General features: G+C 37.1%; 1 protein-coding gene across 1 annotated transcript in view; it reads left to right on the forward strand.

Annotated features, from left to right (window-relative positions):
- Window positions 1-18,072, forward strand: part of tgfbi (transforming growth factor, beta-induced) — a 65,681-nt gene that overhangs the window by 16,833 nt on the left and 30,776 nt on the right. The window contains exons 3-7 of the mRNA XM_028812651.2: window positions 8,810-8,874; window positions 15,266-15,423; window positions 16,594-16,758; window positions 17,444-17,590; window positions 17,855-17,996. Of these exons, the coding sequence (XP_028668484.1) occupies window positions 8,810-8,874; window positions 15,266-15,423; window positions 16,594-16,758; window positions 17,444-17,590; window positions 17,855-17,996 (677 nt within the window). The remainder of the gene's footprint in view (window positions 1-8,809; window positions 8,875-15,265; window positions 15,424-16,593; window positions 16,759-17,443; window positions 17,591-17,854; window positions 17,997-18,072) is intronic.

An 18,072-nucleotide genomic window follows, 5' to 3' on the forward strand; every position in this document is an offset into this window, starting at 1 on the left:
ATGCTGACATCCCTAACTTTTCCATTTGTTATTTGTTGCCCTTTCCCTTAGTGGCTTCATTTTAAAGTATTGTGTTTCAAACTTACATTTTTTTTTACCAATTTATGAAAATATTCAGCACAAAATCTTGCATTTAGGAGTGTTTTGCTCTGTAGGACATTTTAATTCAATCCATATTTCACTTTACTTTAGAAAAATATTTTCATAATCAAGTCTGGTATGTTGCAGGTAACCTATATAAATTAAAAGAGCAAGTCCATGGGAGAGTCTTTGTGTCTGGAAGATCATGAGCCTTCATGTCATAAAAGACCCACTTTCACCTGTGCCTGCTCAAAACTAAAATAAAATGCTTTGATGTTGATGTAATTGATGTAAACTTTGGATACTTTTGGATAATGTGTTAATTACAGAAAATGAATAATAAGTGTACATTTCTCAGCCATGTAGTAGAAAAAATTAATTTCATGCTTTTATATCATAGTAGTCTGGACTGACTATAAAACAAAATGTAAATTAAGAGTAAGAGAAGGCATTACAATTCAATTCAGATTTTCATGTATTAATATAATTATCTGGTGGTGAGTCTGTTTCTTAATATAATGAAGGATATGAAAGATACAACAAGACACTAAACAGCACAAAGTCATTGTAGGCCCCACCATGAATGCAAAGTTCTTTGTGTAAGGGAGATTTTCTCCTTCCTCTGTTGTGCCATATGCCCTTAACATCGTATGATGAACACCACACTGCACTGGATGGGCTAATAAATGGAGTGTAGAACATACATCCTAAACCTAAATCTGTTAATAGTGAGATAACTTTACCAAACCAAATTTAGAGTTATGAGGGCCTGGAAGTTTTGGGCACACATTAAGAACCACGCCTGGACAAGGAGTCATTCCAGTTCAAGGTCCACTCAACTAAACACCCACACAGTTAATTAGCCTAACATAGTATATCTTTTGATGTGCTTGGGTGGGACTAAATTAGCCAAAGAAAGGCATACTGTACAAAAACGGAAGGAGAACGTACAAACTCCACACAGATGTGACCAGGCATATGATTCAGGCTCTGGCATATGATTCAGGCCCATGTTAATATTAGTCAGTCAGTCATTCTCCAACCTGCTATATCCTAACACAGGGTCACGGGGGTCTGCTGGATCCAATCCCAGCCAACACAGGGCACAAGGCAGGAACAAATCCTGGGCAGGGTGCCAGCCCACTGCAGCACACACACCCACACACCAAGCACACACCAGGGACAATTTAAGATCACCAATCCACCTAACCTGCATGTCTTTGGACTGTGGGAGGAAACCGGAGCACACGGAGGAAACCCACGCAGACTCCACGCAGGGAGGACCCAGGAAGAGAACCCAGGCCTCCTTACTGTGAGGCAGCAGAGCTACCACTGCGCCATCATGCCACCCATGTTAATATTATTACTGACAATTTATGGAACCACACTGGTGTCTGAACTGCAGTTCATTTCTTAACAATAATGTACTCATTACAATTTTGCAATAATATGAGTTGCAATTTGATGAGCTAGCAATTACAGTGAGCAGGGTAGTTTCACTTCAGTTTAAGGCAAAAATGTTACCACACCTTAAAACTTGGCTAGTACTTTCCTTGTTTTTGTCAGATTATATTATGGTTAATGCCTGAAGCTGGTTGCTTAATCATGCAGATGTGTTCCTCATTTTTAATATCAGATTAAAACTGAAAACAATGACATTGATGAATTAACTCTGACTATAAAATGTTCTGTGTTTTGAGGCTATAGTTTAACACTTTGCTGGAGTGATGCATGTAATCTAGATGGTACAGTGGTTAGTGCTGCAGCCTCACTGTCCCAGCAGACTGGGTTTAAATCCCAGTCAGGTTACTTCTTGTGTGAAGTTCACATATTCCTCCCCCTGACAGTGTGGAGTTTTTCAGTAGAGACTCATGTGCTGGTCGCACTGCACAAAGACATGTGAGTTAGGGTGAGGACTCTAAACTCACTGGTATGAGTGTGTGCTGTTGTGTGTGTGCCTAGTAATGGACTGAACTGCATCCTATCTTGTGCTGAGTGTTGCTGACATAGGCTCTAGTTACCTAAACCATGACATTTATTTAGCAGAGAGAGGTAATCAATGGAAAGTTAAATGATTCAGGAGACAGCAAACAACTAAAAAGCTTCAAAGAACGTGGCACAAGCGTAATTGGTGACACGAGGTGGTAATTGGGTGCTGGGACTAAACTTGGGGGGCTAAGTGTACTGTAGTGCCAGAACTGAACATACTGAATTCTAGACAGATTAAATACATGGTTGTTATGCAGTGTTTTGTATATTTCCCTCATTACAGTAGTTGTGAACTTTTAAATAAGAAAGAAAGTTAATATACAACAGCAGCAGATAGGCTCTTCATTAGCACATATATTTTCATCTTATCTGTAGAGTTTTTCTGAATCTGCAAAAGAATGACAAAATTAATTTTGGTGCAGAGTGTGGAATGGGAATGAGAGAATACTTACAAAGAAGCACTTTAAAGGCACTTAATTCTCCTGTGTATTTGGCTGCCAGTAAGGATCTTAGCTTGGATCAGCTTATGGAACTGGAGAAAGTGAGTTCAGATGATGTTAACTTTGAACCAAAATGACTGATGTGAGGGAGAACCAGAAGCGTGAATGCACTGGCAGGCAGAGAACAAGGCAGAGTTGCAGAACAGAAGGATTGGAAGAAGGGGATGGCGATGGAGGGCAACCAAGAAAAGAGACCGAGGTTTTGGCTGTGGATTATGAATTAGGGAGCAGTATTTCTTTCCACCTGAAAAATCTTTAAGAGCACCTAAAAACACAGTTTTATCGATTTTCGCATTTTGCAAACTGAAAACTTTGAAATTGCATGCCAGATAGATTTTAGAGGTAATTTTACAAAGCTACAGGTGAAATGACTTTCACTATTTATAGATTTATAGGTTTGTTATTGTCAAGTGTAGGCAGTGCTAATCAGCAGGCAACACATCGCCATTCTGTTTAATCTAATTATAAAGAAGATATTGCTCAGTTGGCAGGCTTCACAATCATACACTGCTGAGTCAGGAAGTTGAACCCACTGCACATGTCTGGTTAGAGGCAAGGAGACATAAGGAGTCTTTCATAATAACCCGTTTATTTTGTATGCCATCTTGTCAACTGTAAATCAGAACTGGCAAAGGAATCCCTTTCTCTTTTATACGAATTTAAAGTTACATCAGGGATTTATGTGTGTGAGTGTTTCTGAAAGACAGGAAATGAACTTTTATAAATCATCATACATTTAAATGAAATACAGTAGTACACTTTAATAGCATTACATATGCAGTAAGTGGCAGCAATAATGTGTACATTACTGTAATTAGTTTGAGGAAATGGCACTTCGTATATTTAGAATGTTAACATGTAGATCTTGAACTTAACAACTGACTTTCCCCATTAATATGGATAAATGTAACAAGACTCGAGTTCAAATGAGATAATATTATTAAAAAATGTCATATGTTGCAAATAAATAATATTCACTAGTTGTTCTTAAACAGTAGCCAGAATGTCTCTTCTTAACATTAACACACAAGCCGTCTTCAGCATAATGGATCTTCATACAATAAAATGAAGCCTAAATATACATTGCAACACCGATACAATCACAGAACTGGTAACTTGAAGTGAAATCACTTTCTTGATATTTATGTGAACTTCAAAAGAAACAAACTATAAACGTTTCCTGCTCACTGTATTGTCGCCTCATAAGTGGGAGGAACTACACAGCGTCGACTTCCGAGAAAGGTAGAGGGATGCTGTGTACTCTTTTTTTATGACTTGGAAAACTAGCCAACATTTGTCATTCTAGTTTACAACATTTTATGAAAAGTAATCAATGCAGTGCTTAGCTTGGCCATAGATGATATTTTCTAATAATAAAACAAGCATATCTGAACAGAAACATACCATGACCTTTTATGAAAAATTACATTTGTATTCAAGGTTGTTGTTGCTTTGAAAAACATTAGTTTTACTACAGAATTCACTGTATGGTTTAGTCATCATCAGTAATTTTCTAACCTATGGGGGATTCTGGAGCCTAAGACAGAAACAAACCCTGGGCAGGGCACCAGTCGATCGTAGGGCAAACACACACACAAACACACCCCAACCCCAGACTAGGGCCAATTTAGTATCACCAGTTCACCTAACCTGCATGTCTTTGGACCGTGGGAGGAAACGGGAGTACCCAGAAGAAAACCATGTAGGCATGGGGAGATCATGCAAACTCCATTCGGGGATGACCTGGGACACAAACCCTGCTTTCCTTACTGCAAGGCAGCAGCACTACCACTGAGCCAGCATGCATGGTTTGTTTTTGCATACTGTAATTCCTCATAGTGATCTTTAGGTATTGTCAGTTCAACTATAAATGGATTTTTGCAAGCAACTTTTTGCAGGTCAAATAACATGGCAGTCATTTTAATCTGTAAAGTAGATGCAGTTGTTCTCTTTATCTTAAGAATTCAGATTTGCATTGTGCTATAATTATTGCCTGTACAGTATAGGAAATATAGCACTCCTCCAGCTTCAGAGTTAACCATTATGCAGTGTACAACAGAAAAATGATAAGCCAAGATAACAAATTATGTGTAGTTTTATTATTGTTTCTCATAGATTGTGGAACGAGCCCCGGACACAGGCAGACATGTTGTAATCACCACCACACGTTTATTTACACCTAATATTTACAAGTCTTTAAGTGCCACACAAACCCCCAATCTTCCCCAAAGTCCAGGCCAAACCACACTGCCTCTTCTTCGAACCGCCTCCTTCTCTCTCTCTTCTCTGACCTCGTCCTTCTTCCACCCGACTCCAGCTTCGAATGAAGGGAGGCGGCCCCTTTTATCTCCACCCGGATGTGCTCCAGGTGTGCACCGGCAATCTCCCACGGACACGCCCCAGTGTGGCGGAAGTGCCAGCTGTCTCCCCGGAAGCACTCTGGGTGTCCCCTGTCTTCTTCCCCTCAGCACTTCCTGGTGTGGCGGAAGTGCTGGGGACCAGGGTCCTCCAGGCATGGGGACGTCCCCTGGCGGTGACCACGGGCCCCTACAGGGTTTAGCTTCCAATCCCTGTACCCGTGGCCCCCAATACAACCAGGGCAGTCGCCCCCTCGTGGTCTGGAGGAGGCATGAGCCCTCCTCCTGTCTTCCTGGGTGTCCCGGCCGAGTATGAACCCCAGCTGGGTGCCACAAGATGTATAGCATACCTTAAATCTGATGCATTGTATTGGGTAGTTCCAGTTTAGGTGGCACCAAAGACCTGTGGAACATCTCTCATAAGTATGTACCAAAGTGTGTGAGGTTATGAGTAACACGACCACTCACTTAGATTAAAAAAAAAAAACTAATTTGGTTTCTGGCTTTCATATTCAAGAGTTCTTGCTGTTAGTTGAAGAACTTGGAGCAGGACTACCATACAGTATGTGTAAGTGTAACCACAGTGAATGGTTAGCCCCCATTTTTACATACCTATATCTTTCCCATAACATTGAAATTCTAGTTGCATCTTAGTCTATCCAATACATTAATTGTATATATACTTTATTAGATGAACATTGTCATCTTCGTTTTTGTGATTATTTGCATGTTGAGGCAATTTCAGTTTTTATTTAGTCTTCATACTGATCATATCATGTGTGAGGAGCTGCCAGAAAAGTTCTCTTTGGCCTTTCCAGGTCAGATGATAAACTAAGATGCCAGTCTACTTTTAAAAAAATACAGTGTATTTCAGCGATGCAAACAAAGAACTCTTAGTCACAAAGTTACCTGGGAAAGCTGCAAATGACCCATAGCCACAGATAACTATTGTGTTAGGATTTGCATATGTTGCAGAGTAAATACCAAAGGAAAGGGAAAAATCATTTTTAGAAATTAAAACTTCACTCTACAGCTCACATTTATGTTTGTTAAAAGAATACTCCACCAAAAATGGATTACTTACTCAAATTATTTCCTATAGTCCCTATGACTTTGAATTCACAATTGGTGCTTGCTCAACATAAAATCAGGCCCATCTTGAGTATTATTTTGAAAAGGCCTCTTCACCAACATTCATCATGTAATGAATGGCGTGTAATGCACTTGAAGAAATTTTAAATGTTTTGTTTGAGACCATTTGCTTACTAGATTGGTGACATCTGGAAAATGGCAGAATTTGGCTAGCATTTCCTTTCTAATAACTAAGATGTGCATTTCTTGATATCTCACTTGTTTTCTCAAATAATTATCATTTTTAGCTGAAGTGCCTTATGTCACTTGTAGAGCTGCACTGGCAAGGTAGACTCAAGTGCCTAATTTGGATTATCTGTGCATCCAGCAAAGTTCAGAAAAAACATTCAGACCTCTGCCACTCAAGATAAATGCACATTCAGAAGTCATTATTTACAGTATGTGTTAGCCTTCATTTTCATTAAGAATTCATTTAAAAGATTAGTGTGCACTTTAAACAAGTAATTAAATGTAATTTTGTTATAATGGTTTCTGTATGGAATCCTTAAAAAACTAGTGATGATTTTGATGGAATATGATAAAGGTCAGACATTTGGTCAGTCATTAGTGATGATACATCCTTTCTTCAGTCATTGTCCAAGGTCAGGAGGGATAATTTCATCAAGATGGTAGTAATGACCTGCAGAACACCAAAATGAGAAACACAATGGAAAATAATCAACCTTAGTCACAAATATTTAACTGCAATATTAATAGCCTAAACAACAGGCCTAAAATTACATAATATGATGTGCTAAAATACTGGGTTTTTTTGCCTTGATTTAATTGGTGTGACAAAAGGGATATCTCTAAAATTCACAAATATACCGTTTCAGGATTTGAGTACCCTACAGCTGTACTCTTAGTTTTTTACAGTACTATAATGAAATTTTAGAAGGTCTGTATCTTATAATTTCAATATATATGTCTTGCAGTATACACATTGATAAGTCCTCTAAAGTAAAGTAGGGGCAAAGTCAATTACAATTTGTAGATAACATAAGGTTTCGGTAGTCTTGTTCTTCAATTGGTTTAATGGTTGCTTATCTATAAGGTCCTGAGCACTTCCACTTGTTTTTTCTCAATTGTTATAACCTAGTCTTGTAACATTTGTTGCAAACAGACCACTAACTAATTTTTAATGGATTTAATAGATTGACATCACCAGTATCTTTGGATAAAAGTATCTGCTAAATAAATAAATGTAAACGTGCACTTATGAAAATCATCTCTAAAATGTAATTGGTTGCCACCGTAGGAATCTGAAAATTATATACAGTCACAATTAGTGTCTCTAGTTATATTCCCAACTACAATATAGTGCAGTGACTGAATGATTTCAAAACCCTGACATTTTAATAATACAGTATGAAAAAAATGCTGTACCTGGCATTTTTCATAAATTCGTGAAATATTTTGCAATGTTTCTTAACTTGAAAAAAGTCTTAGTGTGAATACTAAAGTTTGTCTCATTTTGTCAGAAAACTTTGTCATAGTTAACACATCTTAAATGGTGCTAGATCAAAGGGTGATAAGCTTGAATAAAAATGAGAAATATCATAAGTAAGGTATGTCAGTAGATGACACAGCTGTACTAGCTTTGATTTTATCATATAAAATAAAGATTTCAAGTAATATAACCTGTGAGATCCTTAAAGTTGACCATTTAAAAGCATGCTTCCAAGGCCTATAGAACATGTACAGATCCAATGTCCTCGGTTTGAATCATGCACTGATGAAGTTTTCATGTTCTCCTCTTGTCTGTGCTGGTTTTCCTCCATGTACTCAAGTCATCAAAGATACGCTGGTTAGGTTGATGAACATTTCCAAACTGGCCTCTTTGTGAATGCGGGGGTGTGTTTGTGAGTGGGCCCGCTGATGGACTGGTTCTGCCCTTCCTGGGCTGTTTCTTGCTTTGATCCGAGTGCTACTGAGCTAGGCTGTGGCCCCCTGTGATCCTGAATTGAATTATGTGGTTATGAGAATGTTATATAATATTATGGAAATATATTAGCCTGGGAAACCATCTTTCTTAAAAACTCCAGGCCACTGCCAAAAACCCTCACATTTGTTCACAAAGTATGTGCTTTTTTATTGCAGTCCATGCCTTTAACCAGCAGTTTAAAGAATGCAAGATATTGTAGTCTACTCCTCCTTATATACTATGATGTTGGTAGGAGACTAGACACATTTATATTCTATAGATTCATTTTTTCTACTGTTTGCAATAATATGATGCTAATTTTTAACACCTTTACTTACTGAAAATGAATGTCATTAGTACTGAGGTGCAAAATTGGTATTTAATAATATGAATTGATTAACTTTGGCTTGATCTTTAAATGCATTTACTTAAAATAATCTAATCAGTATTGATTTATTCAGTCAGTCATTATTCAACCCACTATATCCTAACACAGGGTCACGGGGGTCTGCTGGAGCCAATCCCAGCCAGCACAGGGCAGGAACAAACCCCGGGCAGGGCGCCAGCCCACCGCCAGGCACGCACACACACTAGGGACAATTTAGGATCGTCAATGCACCTAACCTGCATGTCTTTGGACTGTGGGAGGTAACCGGACACCTGGAGAAAACCCACATAGACACGGGGAGAACATGCAAACTCCATTCAGAGAGGACCTGGGAAGCAAACCCAGGTCTCCTAACTGCGAGGCAGCAGCACTACCACTGCGACACCGTGCCACCAGTATTGACTTAATTTTAAATTTGCATTTGGATCATTTTTTGCAGGATGATTACCTATGAATGTTGTCCTGGATATGAAAAGATTCCTGGGGAAAAGGGCTGCCCTGCAGGTAAGAAAAAAAAATTCCTTTTCTTGATTAATGATGCATGCAGTGCAGGTCTGGAGTAGAATTGTGTATTTCCCTTATTGCTACTGAGCTGGGTGCTTCCTTTTTGTAAAATCACAACGTGATAAAGTGTGTTTGATTAAAAATGGAAGGATGAAGCAATGTATATTATGTTTAATAATGAAGCTTGCTAGTGAGACCTTGTTTTGTCTACCTATTTAATATGATCATAAGTTAATATGACATGTGTTTTCCCATCACATCTTGTTCTCAAGGACTGCGGTACTTACAATAAATGCAAGCTTTCTTTTCCTCAACCACACTCTCTCAATTGGGTGCAGGCTAGATACAGTGTAATTCTTCCAGCATGTGTTTGGTCTGGACTTGGATTTGTCTCAGTTGGCCATTCATTGTCCGACCAGAACAGGTCCAGGTGGACAGACCTCTTGAGGGTAAATGAGTAAATAATTTTACTTTAAATTCCTTTGTTCTTGCCCTGATTATCACCTTTCAACAGTGTGAGAGTTGTAAAACTCTACAGAAGAAATGCTCTATTTTTGTATCTGACTCTTCAAGTCATTTTCTAGAACTCATGTGGAATGTGGCATGAATTGACTAGTTTATTTACAGATCTACCATCTAAGATTAAGCCAGGAAAGAGCTAAGACCCATATTTGATAGTGCTGATTTCTCATTCCACCCACATCAATACGGACTATGTACTATGTACAGGAAAGTAAAGTCATATAAGGCTAAGAGAATAATGTCATGGACAGGAAGAAAAGCAAAACACAACCTTGGTAGACTCCATGATAAAGAAAAAAATATACAAATAAAAGTCACAATAAAAATAAGGAACTATAGTATAATTGTATATATTTTCATAATTTCATAATAATTTCATATATTTTCATGTGCCCAATATCTTCCTCCGGGATAAACAGTAAGGCTGGTATAAGGACTGAACTGGCAATTTTATGGTTTAAAGTTAATGGTTTAGCTGCTAGGTGGTACTGCCTTAATCTAACTTAAAGAGATTTAACTTAACATACAGAACACAGACATAACTCTTACTCTAAACTCTCACAACTCCCTGCAAATACAATGATGGAGGGCATAAAACAGCAGATACATAACTCCATAACTTTGCAGAAAATCCCATAACATACTGGTCTGAATGTTGTTATCAGCCTTCTGCAGGTCCCTAAACCATATTTGGACAGAATTGATAAAATCTCACTAGCTATGAAATGTCTGAGAAAAGATGACCAGTTAAGTCCACTGTTCCATTGTCAGGATGGATTCCATATTATTCATCTTTAATCTTGCATTAAACTGATGATTGAAGTTTGAATTTTAGTATCATGATATACTTTATTATAGACTTTCATGTGGAGTAGTAGTAATATGATCCCACTTTTCTGTCTTATATTTTTAAAATAGGGTCAACCACTACATTGGATCAATCCACAGATAGTGTCACACTACAATACATAGTAATGCAGCTTAGTAGTTACACAGCCAGCATTATACAGTGCTTTTTGCATTTTTATCCAGTTGTCATTTATTGTTGACATTTACATTGTGACACTTCTCAACAATAGAAATGGACTCTTCAGAGGACAGTGAGTACAGTACACATATTTGTTGTTATACAGGGACTTGGACAGCATACAGACTTTGGCATTTTTGTAGCAGATGGAATTTAATGTAAGTAAATGTAAGGTATTACAAGTAGGGAGTAGAAATGTTAGGTTTCAATACACAATAGAAAGTCTGAAACTTAAAAGTGCACCTTATGAGAAGGACTTAGGAGTCATAGTGGACTCATCACTATTTACATCAAGACAGTGTACAAAAGTAATCAAGAAGGGTAATGGGATGGTATGTTATATTTCTCAATGTGCTGAGTATAAGACAAGGAAGATTATGCCTAAGAGAAACAAAACAACCTAGTGAGTCCCCAACTGGAGTCTTGTGTGCAGTTTTTGTCTCCATATTATAAAAAAATGTAGCAGTGTAAGACAAAGTCTGGAGAAGAGTTGACTAGGCTGATTCCAGGACTGGGAGGTATGAGTGTTAGGAGAGACTGAGGGAGCAGAACCATTTGAGCTTAAGCAAAGAGAAATTAAGAAGTGACATAATGGTTGTGTAAAAGTATAAATGGAATTAGTACAGTGGATCCCAGCTTTTACTTTTAAATGAGTTCACCAAGAACATGTGAACACAGTTGAGAACTTGGGCAGATTTTGTAGAAATGGTAGAATGTTTTTCTTCATGCAAACAACCATAGAGACTTGGAATAAATTGCCAAGAAGTGTGGAGGATATTATTAATTTAGAGACCTTCAAGTTACCCCAAAATGTTATTTTAGACTGTCCAGGTACATAGGATGGACAGGCTTGTTGGACGGAATGGCATATTGTCCTCACAGTTGTTCTAATGCTCTTAAAGTTTTTTTTATAGTGCTTCTCCCACCAATAATTTGCCAAAACTAGGTCAAAACCTCATTGCTTTTGCTGAAAACAGTTTGGATGTCGTACTGTCTGTATTTTCTAGGTCTTTTTAATTTTGGGAATGTGCATTTGCTGCTTCTACAGACGCTCTCCTGCATATGCTCTTTAAAAAAAAAACATATTCTTTAAATTGATGGGTTCCCTCACCATTTGTGTTACCTGTAGGAAAGTACAATATGTTTCATTTGACACACCAGACACATTTCCATCTATTTGTCGATCGCCACTAATGTAGAGATAATCATGATACACTCAGACACCGCCCTAACTGTTTGGATCTCTTGGTTTGTCCGGCCTAAGCTGTGTTCATCTCACCCAACCTACCCTTAAATGGTGATCAGCTGAAAGGACATTACTTTTGTTTGGTTGAGTATTCAGAACATATAGCCTCAGATTAAATGACTTGACTACATAGTAATTAACTTTTGTCCCGAGGTATTCTTATATCAAAAATGTACATCTATGAGTTGCCTCCTATTTAAGCATGGGGTTTATAATACACATCTATGATCAGCTCATTAACTCAAGAAAAATGTGAAACTCAGATTCATATCATACTTGCTGCTTTCTATCTGCTTGTTCCAGTTATTCCCTACACGAACACTGAAGCCTCTCTGAAGGGTGACAAAGTCAGTAGGCCATATCACTTTGGGCAATAAAGCTCTAAGATGGCTGAATTGCCAGACTAGCTGTGGGCACTTACACACAAATAATAGAAAATGTTTTCCTGTATGCAGCTCGAAGTTACTTTAAAGTGATTGTCTCTCATGATGATATAGGCACCAAATTTGTAACTCCCATCAAAAGGATGGTAAGCACTCCCTTTGCATCCAGTGGCTATTTTAAAGAGCAGCTGCAGAGCGGAAAATGGAACGTCCACAGTCAAGGTGCCTGGTTCTAGAGCCAGTCGTGTACGTGATGGTAAATCTAACCCTGGATCTGTTTGCACAGTTGCTGCCTTTAGCATCCAGCGCCCAGTCATTTTTTATTTGAAATTTACATCCCTGGGTGCTCATTGTTCTCCAGTGTCTCATATATATTCATGTCAACTTAATTGGTGACCCAACATTAGCCTGGTGTGGTTTTATGCATGAGTGGACCCTACATTTGCCCACATAGTTCCCCCCATTATACAGTGTTGGCAGAATAGATCTATAAATGGGATTAAACAAGTTTGAAAATGTTGCATTTTGAAACTTAATAATGCAGAACTCAACACTGTGATTTGATAAACTAGCCAGATAAGTAAGTGTTTCGCTGTCTTGAATTGAATTTCACACTATTATGTCAGTTTTTATTTTATGTGTAGCTTTGAAAACTAAATGACAGTTTTAAGACAGTGATCAAAATGGATTGCATATTTTAGTCAATCTATGACTGTTGTTTTTGGCTTTAGGGTAGAAGATAATCAATTCCAGTTGCTCAGTAGCAGTCCTATAACTGTTATTGAGTATCGCAGATGGACAGATAATATTGGATCTGTTTCCCACAAGAAACCTCTGAAATGTCTAAAGGATTTCTATCCTTCACTGATGTTGGCAACTTGAGAGAATGTATTTACAGAGTAATTCTTTAATTAGACTGTGGCCTTTCTCAATTATTTTCAGATTTCATATCCTTACAAAATACTGAACAAACTTAAACTGAAATGGTTTCCTCATTTGGGAAAAAAACAAACTTTCATGTGTGATATGAAACATTTCCAGTCTAACAGAGGCATTACACTTTTCAATATACTGGTCTGTTTTTGATATGCTCTGGCTACTTGCCTTACCTATATCTTGCCAGAGCCATTGTTCACTGTGTTCACAGACTCTTTCTGTGTTCTATCAGAACCAAAGAACATTTTAATTTATTTTATATGTGTAATACACATACCATAGTTTTCATAAGGGATCTGTATTAGTGTTAATACAATGTGTGTTTAGAAGCTATATAATTATGGCACTACTAAGCTCATAACATCCAAAATGTACCACAAACATCCAAAATATTATTAATAAAGTCAAAACTAATTATTTTGGATCTCACATTTTGTGAAAATAAAGTGTAAAAAATAAACTCACTATAGCATCAGATTAGCTAATTGGGTCTTTATACAATGTGAACCACTTTTGTAGTGGTATCTATGTTATATTTAAGTCAGAATTCTTATAACTGATTTGTTTTAATCATGTTTGCATTCATTTATTATAGACTATGAACTTACGAAACTCAGGTTGTATTATTAAATACAGTAGTTATGTTATATTTGTTAAAGGATCACTGCTTATGTTCTGGAGGAATATTTTGGACAAAATTAAATAAATAAGGGGTGTACAGTGGTAGTACTGTTGCCTCACAGCAAGGAGCCCAAGGTTCAAGTTCCAGGTGCTCCCTTCTTACAGGATGCATATTCTCCATATGCAAAGACATGCAGGTTATGTGGATGAGTGATGCTAAATTGGTGTAAATATGTGTGTTTGCTCTGTGATGGGCTGGTGCACCGTCAGGGGTCTTTCGCTGCCTACTCCGAATGCTTGCTGGGATAGTCTCCAGCATCACTGGGACCCTACTCTGGATAAGTGAGTTTAGAAACTGGATGGGATAGATAGATAGATAGATAGATAGATAGATAGATAGATAGATAGATAGATAGATAGATAGATAGATAGATAGATAGATAGATAGATAGATAGATAGATAGATAGATAGATAGATAGATAGATAGATAGATAAAAAATAAATAAACAGATTTCAAATTTTGACAATAAATAAATAATAACAAAATGAGACATGAACATAATTAAATGTATCACAAAATATGTTTCTGTTGCTTATTTCTTTATGTATTTATTTAAATATTCTTTAGTGTATTTTTTTTAGTGACACTGCACGTGACATGTAATACACCTTGAAATGAAAACTGTCATTTTTACCCATCAAAGCTGAGAGGACAGGTTGTGTACTGTGTTTTGATTGGTAAATTGTCCATTGAGTTGATGCAAATCGTCAGCCAAGTTCCATATTTACAGTAGACACTTCCGAAGAAGACACTTCATCAAGACTCCTTTGCTTCTTGATTTAAAGTGTCACTATGTGCAATAATTCCGGGCAGCTTATTCTTGCACACATATATGCCATAGACACGCACAGTCACAACTTTGAGTGTCTGCTTCACTGACAATTAAGCAATCAAAACACATGAACCTCTAGAGCTCCCAACTTTGATGGATGCAAATGGCAGTTTTCATTTCAAGATGTATTTCCTCTTGCATGTTGAGTCACTGAAATAAATAAAGAAATAATTAATTAAACACATTAAGAAATATGGCACAAAATTATTCTCATGAAACATTTAATAGTTATGTTCACATATCATAGTTTTTTAATTTATGCATTTTCACACTTCATTGTAACCTAATGAGAAGTGATTATTTGAAATAAATAACAAATTCTCTGTTTCCTGCAGACTATAAAACTGTACAGTCAAAATTACTGATTATATAATTTAATTGATATTGTATGTTTGGGGATTCTGAAAATCACAACAGGAAATACTAAACATCTGTCAACTACAAAATATGAATGGCTTTTAAGTTGAAGTATATAAATTAGTTTTGGAAAGCTGTTTTTGCGAATAAGTCTTTTAATAAGATTTTTAACATCTTTCACTGCAGAATCAGAGGAAATAATACTGGAAGTGGTTGAACTGAAAAATGTATTTTTTAATTATGAGCATTTATCAAGCATTAGAGTTTTAAATACTGTACATTGAACCTATTTCAGTCAATTTAAGAAGTTGCATATGCTGACAAACTAGAGTCTCTTCCATGTATTCATATGAGACATGATTGTCTTTTTCGCAATGAACCATGTTTTTTCTTTGTTTGTGACAGCTCTTCCTCTCACCAACATATTCAACACCCTGGGGACTGTAGGTTCCACCACCACCAAGATGTACTCTGAGAGGTCTGGTTTGCAGGTAGAAATTGAAGGACCAGGCAGTTACACCATTTTTTCTCCTAGCAACGATGCTTGGGCTGCACTACCTGCGGTAAGACATATTTGAACTTCTTGTACACAAGGAAAACTGGTGTTGATATATTAGGTATATTATGCCTTACTTTTTTTGAAAACTGTATTAGAGTGAAAAATTTACTAGGAGTAAAATTGTGTTAGTTGCTCACAAACGTAGAGTTGTTACTTGTTTCTTAGCAGCTTGTAGCAGACATTTTGTTTTCTCCATCTGCAGATATTTGGAAACCTGACTTGTTTAGATCACCAAATCTGAAACTGAAATATTTCAGTGCTGACATTTTTTCAGCCTCAAGTAGTTATGGAAAACCAGCCATGGGTGAGAAGCTGAACAATTCAGGAGAGCCTCAAAGCAAAGTTGCTGATACTCCGCATCAAGAGGAGTCAGTTGAGGTGGTTTGGGCATATTTTGAGAATGACCCCCTGGTTGGCTTCCACTATCATCATGACCATACGACTTTGTGTAAAGCCAAAACAAGATCCAAACATGGAGTGACCGCATGCATGTCAAAATGATTTTACTTATTTTGTGGCTGTTTTGGAGTCGTTTAGGGCAGGATAATGCCCTATCCTCTTACAGATTTATTGAGAATGTTTTGCTGTTAATTTTGCTGCCCGTACGAGAAGATTTTTACAGTAACAAATGATGTTAAGGGAGGAATTTGCAGTTTTTCTTGCCAACTACAATTCACATTCATGTGTATGGTGAGAATAAAAACCCATGTTTAACTCAAAAGATATTGAATGAAATGAGAATTGCTCTATCATTGACATAACGTCTGTTTTCCGTGCTCAGACACTTTTAGCAATCACACTGTTCCCAAATGCTACTGAACCGTGCTTGGGCCCACGTCTTCCAAGTGGGCCAGGGCAAGGTACAGTTGGCCTAGCACAGAGCAATCACACTAGTCAAAACGAACTAGACTTTGTGGGGTTACATGTGGACAAATATGCTTGGGTACGGAACAAATTGCCAGTGTGAGTACACCGTAAAGCTCGGGACAGGGAAGTCTGGGCTGACCTGCTTGGCCTTGTGTCACTGTGACCCTCACCAGAAGAATTGTTTTTCAAAAAATGAGATGGCATAAAACAAAATCAAGTAAACCAATTGTTAAATTATGTGCAAATATCTTTGTTAAATATTCACATTTCATCCTTTGTAATATAATGATTAACTTGGATCTTACAGGAAATTCTAGATGCTCTGGTTAGCAATGTTAACATTGAGCTGCTGAATGCTCTGCATTACCATATGGTCAACAGAAGACTCACAACTGATGATCTTAAACATGGAATTGCCATTCCCTCCATGTATCAAGACCTGAATGTTTATATCCATCACTACCCCAATGGAGTGAGTATCTTAAGGTTTTGTTTGTGCCATTTTTTGTTCACATTTTAGTTCGGTAATATAAACAGTTAAAGTAATTTGTAAAAGTTAATGTATTGTGTAGAAGTGGGATTACTTTATACTTTTTCGGGAAATGTTTTAGATACTACTGTAGAACAAAAAGTACTGGTAATGCATTAAACCTCTCAATTGATTGGTTTCCAACTTTCTTAATCATCCATATACTGTTTTCAAAAGTAGGAGAAGAATTTATGTTCCTGTTTAAAGTAATGTTAAAGAAAAGTTGTTGTTTTTTTCCAGTAATGCATGTCAGCATTTCATTAGTGATTATAAGTCTCCTCTTTGTGTTTAGCTGTAATCACTGCTGAAATTTGTAATTTATCTATTTTATTTTCTTCTGCTCAGTTCATACTTCCACTGTTACCTTTAGTTTACATTTTGGAAATATCACTTGATGGTAGTAGCAAAATATATTGTGTGAGCACCTTCTGTAATAGCATTTAGGGTTCAGCAACATGTGCACATGGATACAATCAATTTTCACTCAATGTGTAATTTCTTGTGAGTTTAACACCGGGTGTTCATATTCTGTTTTTTTTTTAAATAAAGTACTACGAATATTACACTTACTTGTCAACATTTGATGAACAATACCCACAGAAATAATAGGTTATTTGTTGTTTTTCAGATTGTGACAGTAAACTGTGCCCGTCTGATGAAAGCTGACCAGCATGCAACTAATGGAGTGGTGCACGTCATCGATCGTGTCATTACTTCTATTACTAGTACAATTCAGGATACAATTGAGCTGGAGGACAGCCTAGAAACACTGCGAGTGAGTACCCTTTGACTTACTCTGTAGGACTGCTTTTTGTTATTGTAGATATCTCAGAGGAAAAGCTGAAGTCAGTCAAATATCACTAGAACATTTGTTTTGATATATCATATACACAGCAAAATATTGAGTGTTAAAGGAACTTATATTATATTAAAGTAACCTTGGTTAATTTTAATTTATCACTATTGATTTTGCTGAGTAATTTGTGATTTAGTATTCAAGACATAATTTCTATTAAATTATTTGCTCTTTATTCTGTAGGCTGCTGTGGCTGCAGCAGGTCTAAGCACAGTACTGAGTGGTGAAGGTCAATATACTTTCTTTGCTCCAACTAATGATGCCTTTGAGAAAATACCTTCTGAGACACTCAACAGAATTCTTGGTGATCCAGTGGCTCTGAAGGGTGAGATAATAGTTTACAGGTCAACTGTTCTCGATAGTCCCAGAGATTTCACAATAGACACATTTCTAAATACTAA

Source organism: Erpetoichthys calabaricus, chromosome 11, assembly GCF_900747795.2.
Source record: "Erpetoichthys calabaricus chromosome 11, fErpCal1.3, whole genome shotgun sequence".
NCBI classification, from domain to species: Eukaryota; Metazoa; Chordata; class Cladistia; order Polypteriformes; family Polypteridae; genus Erpetoichthys; species Erpetoichthys calabaricus.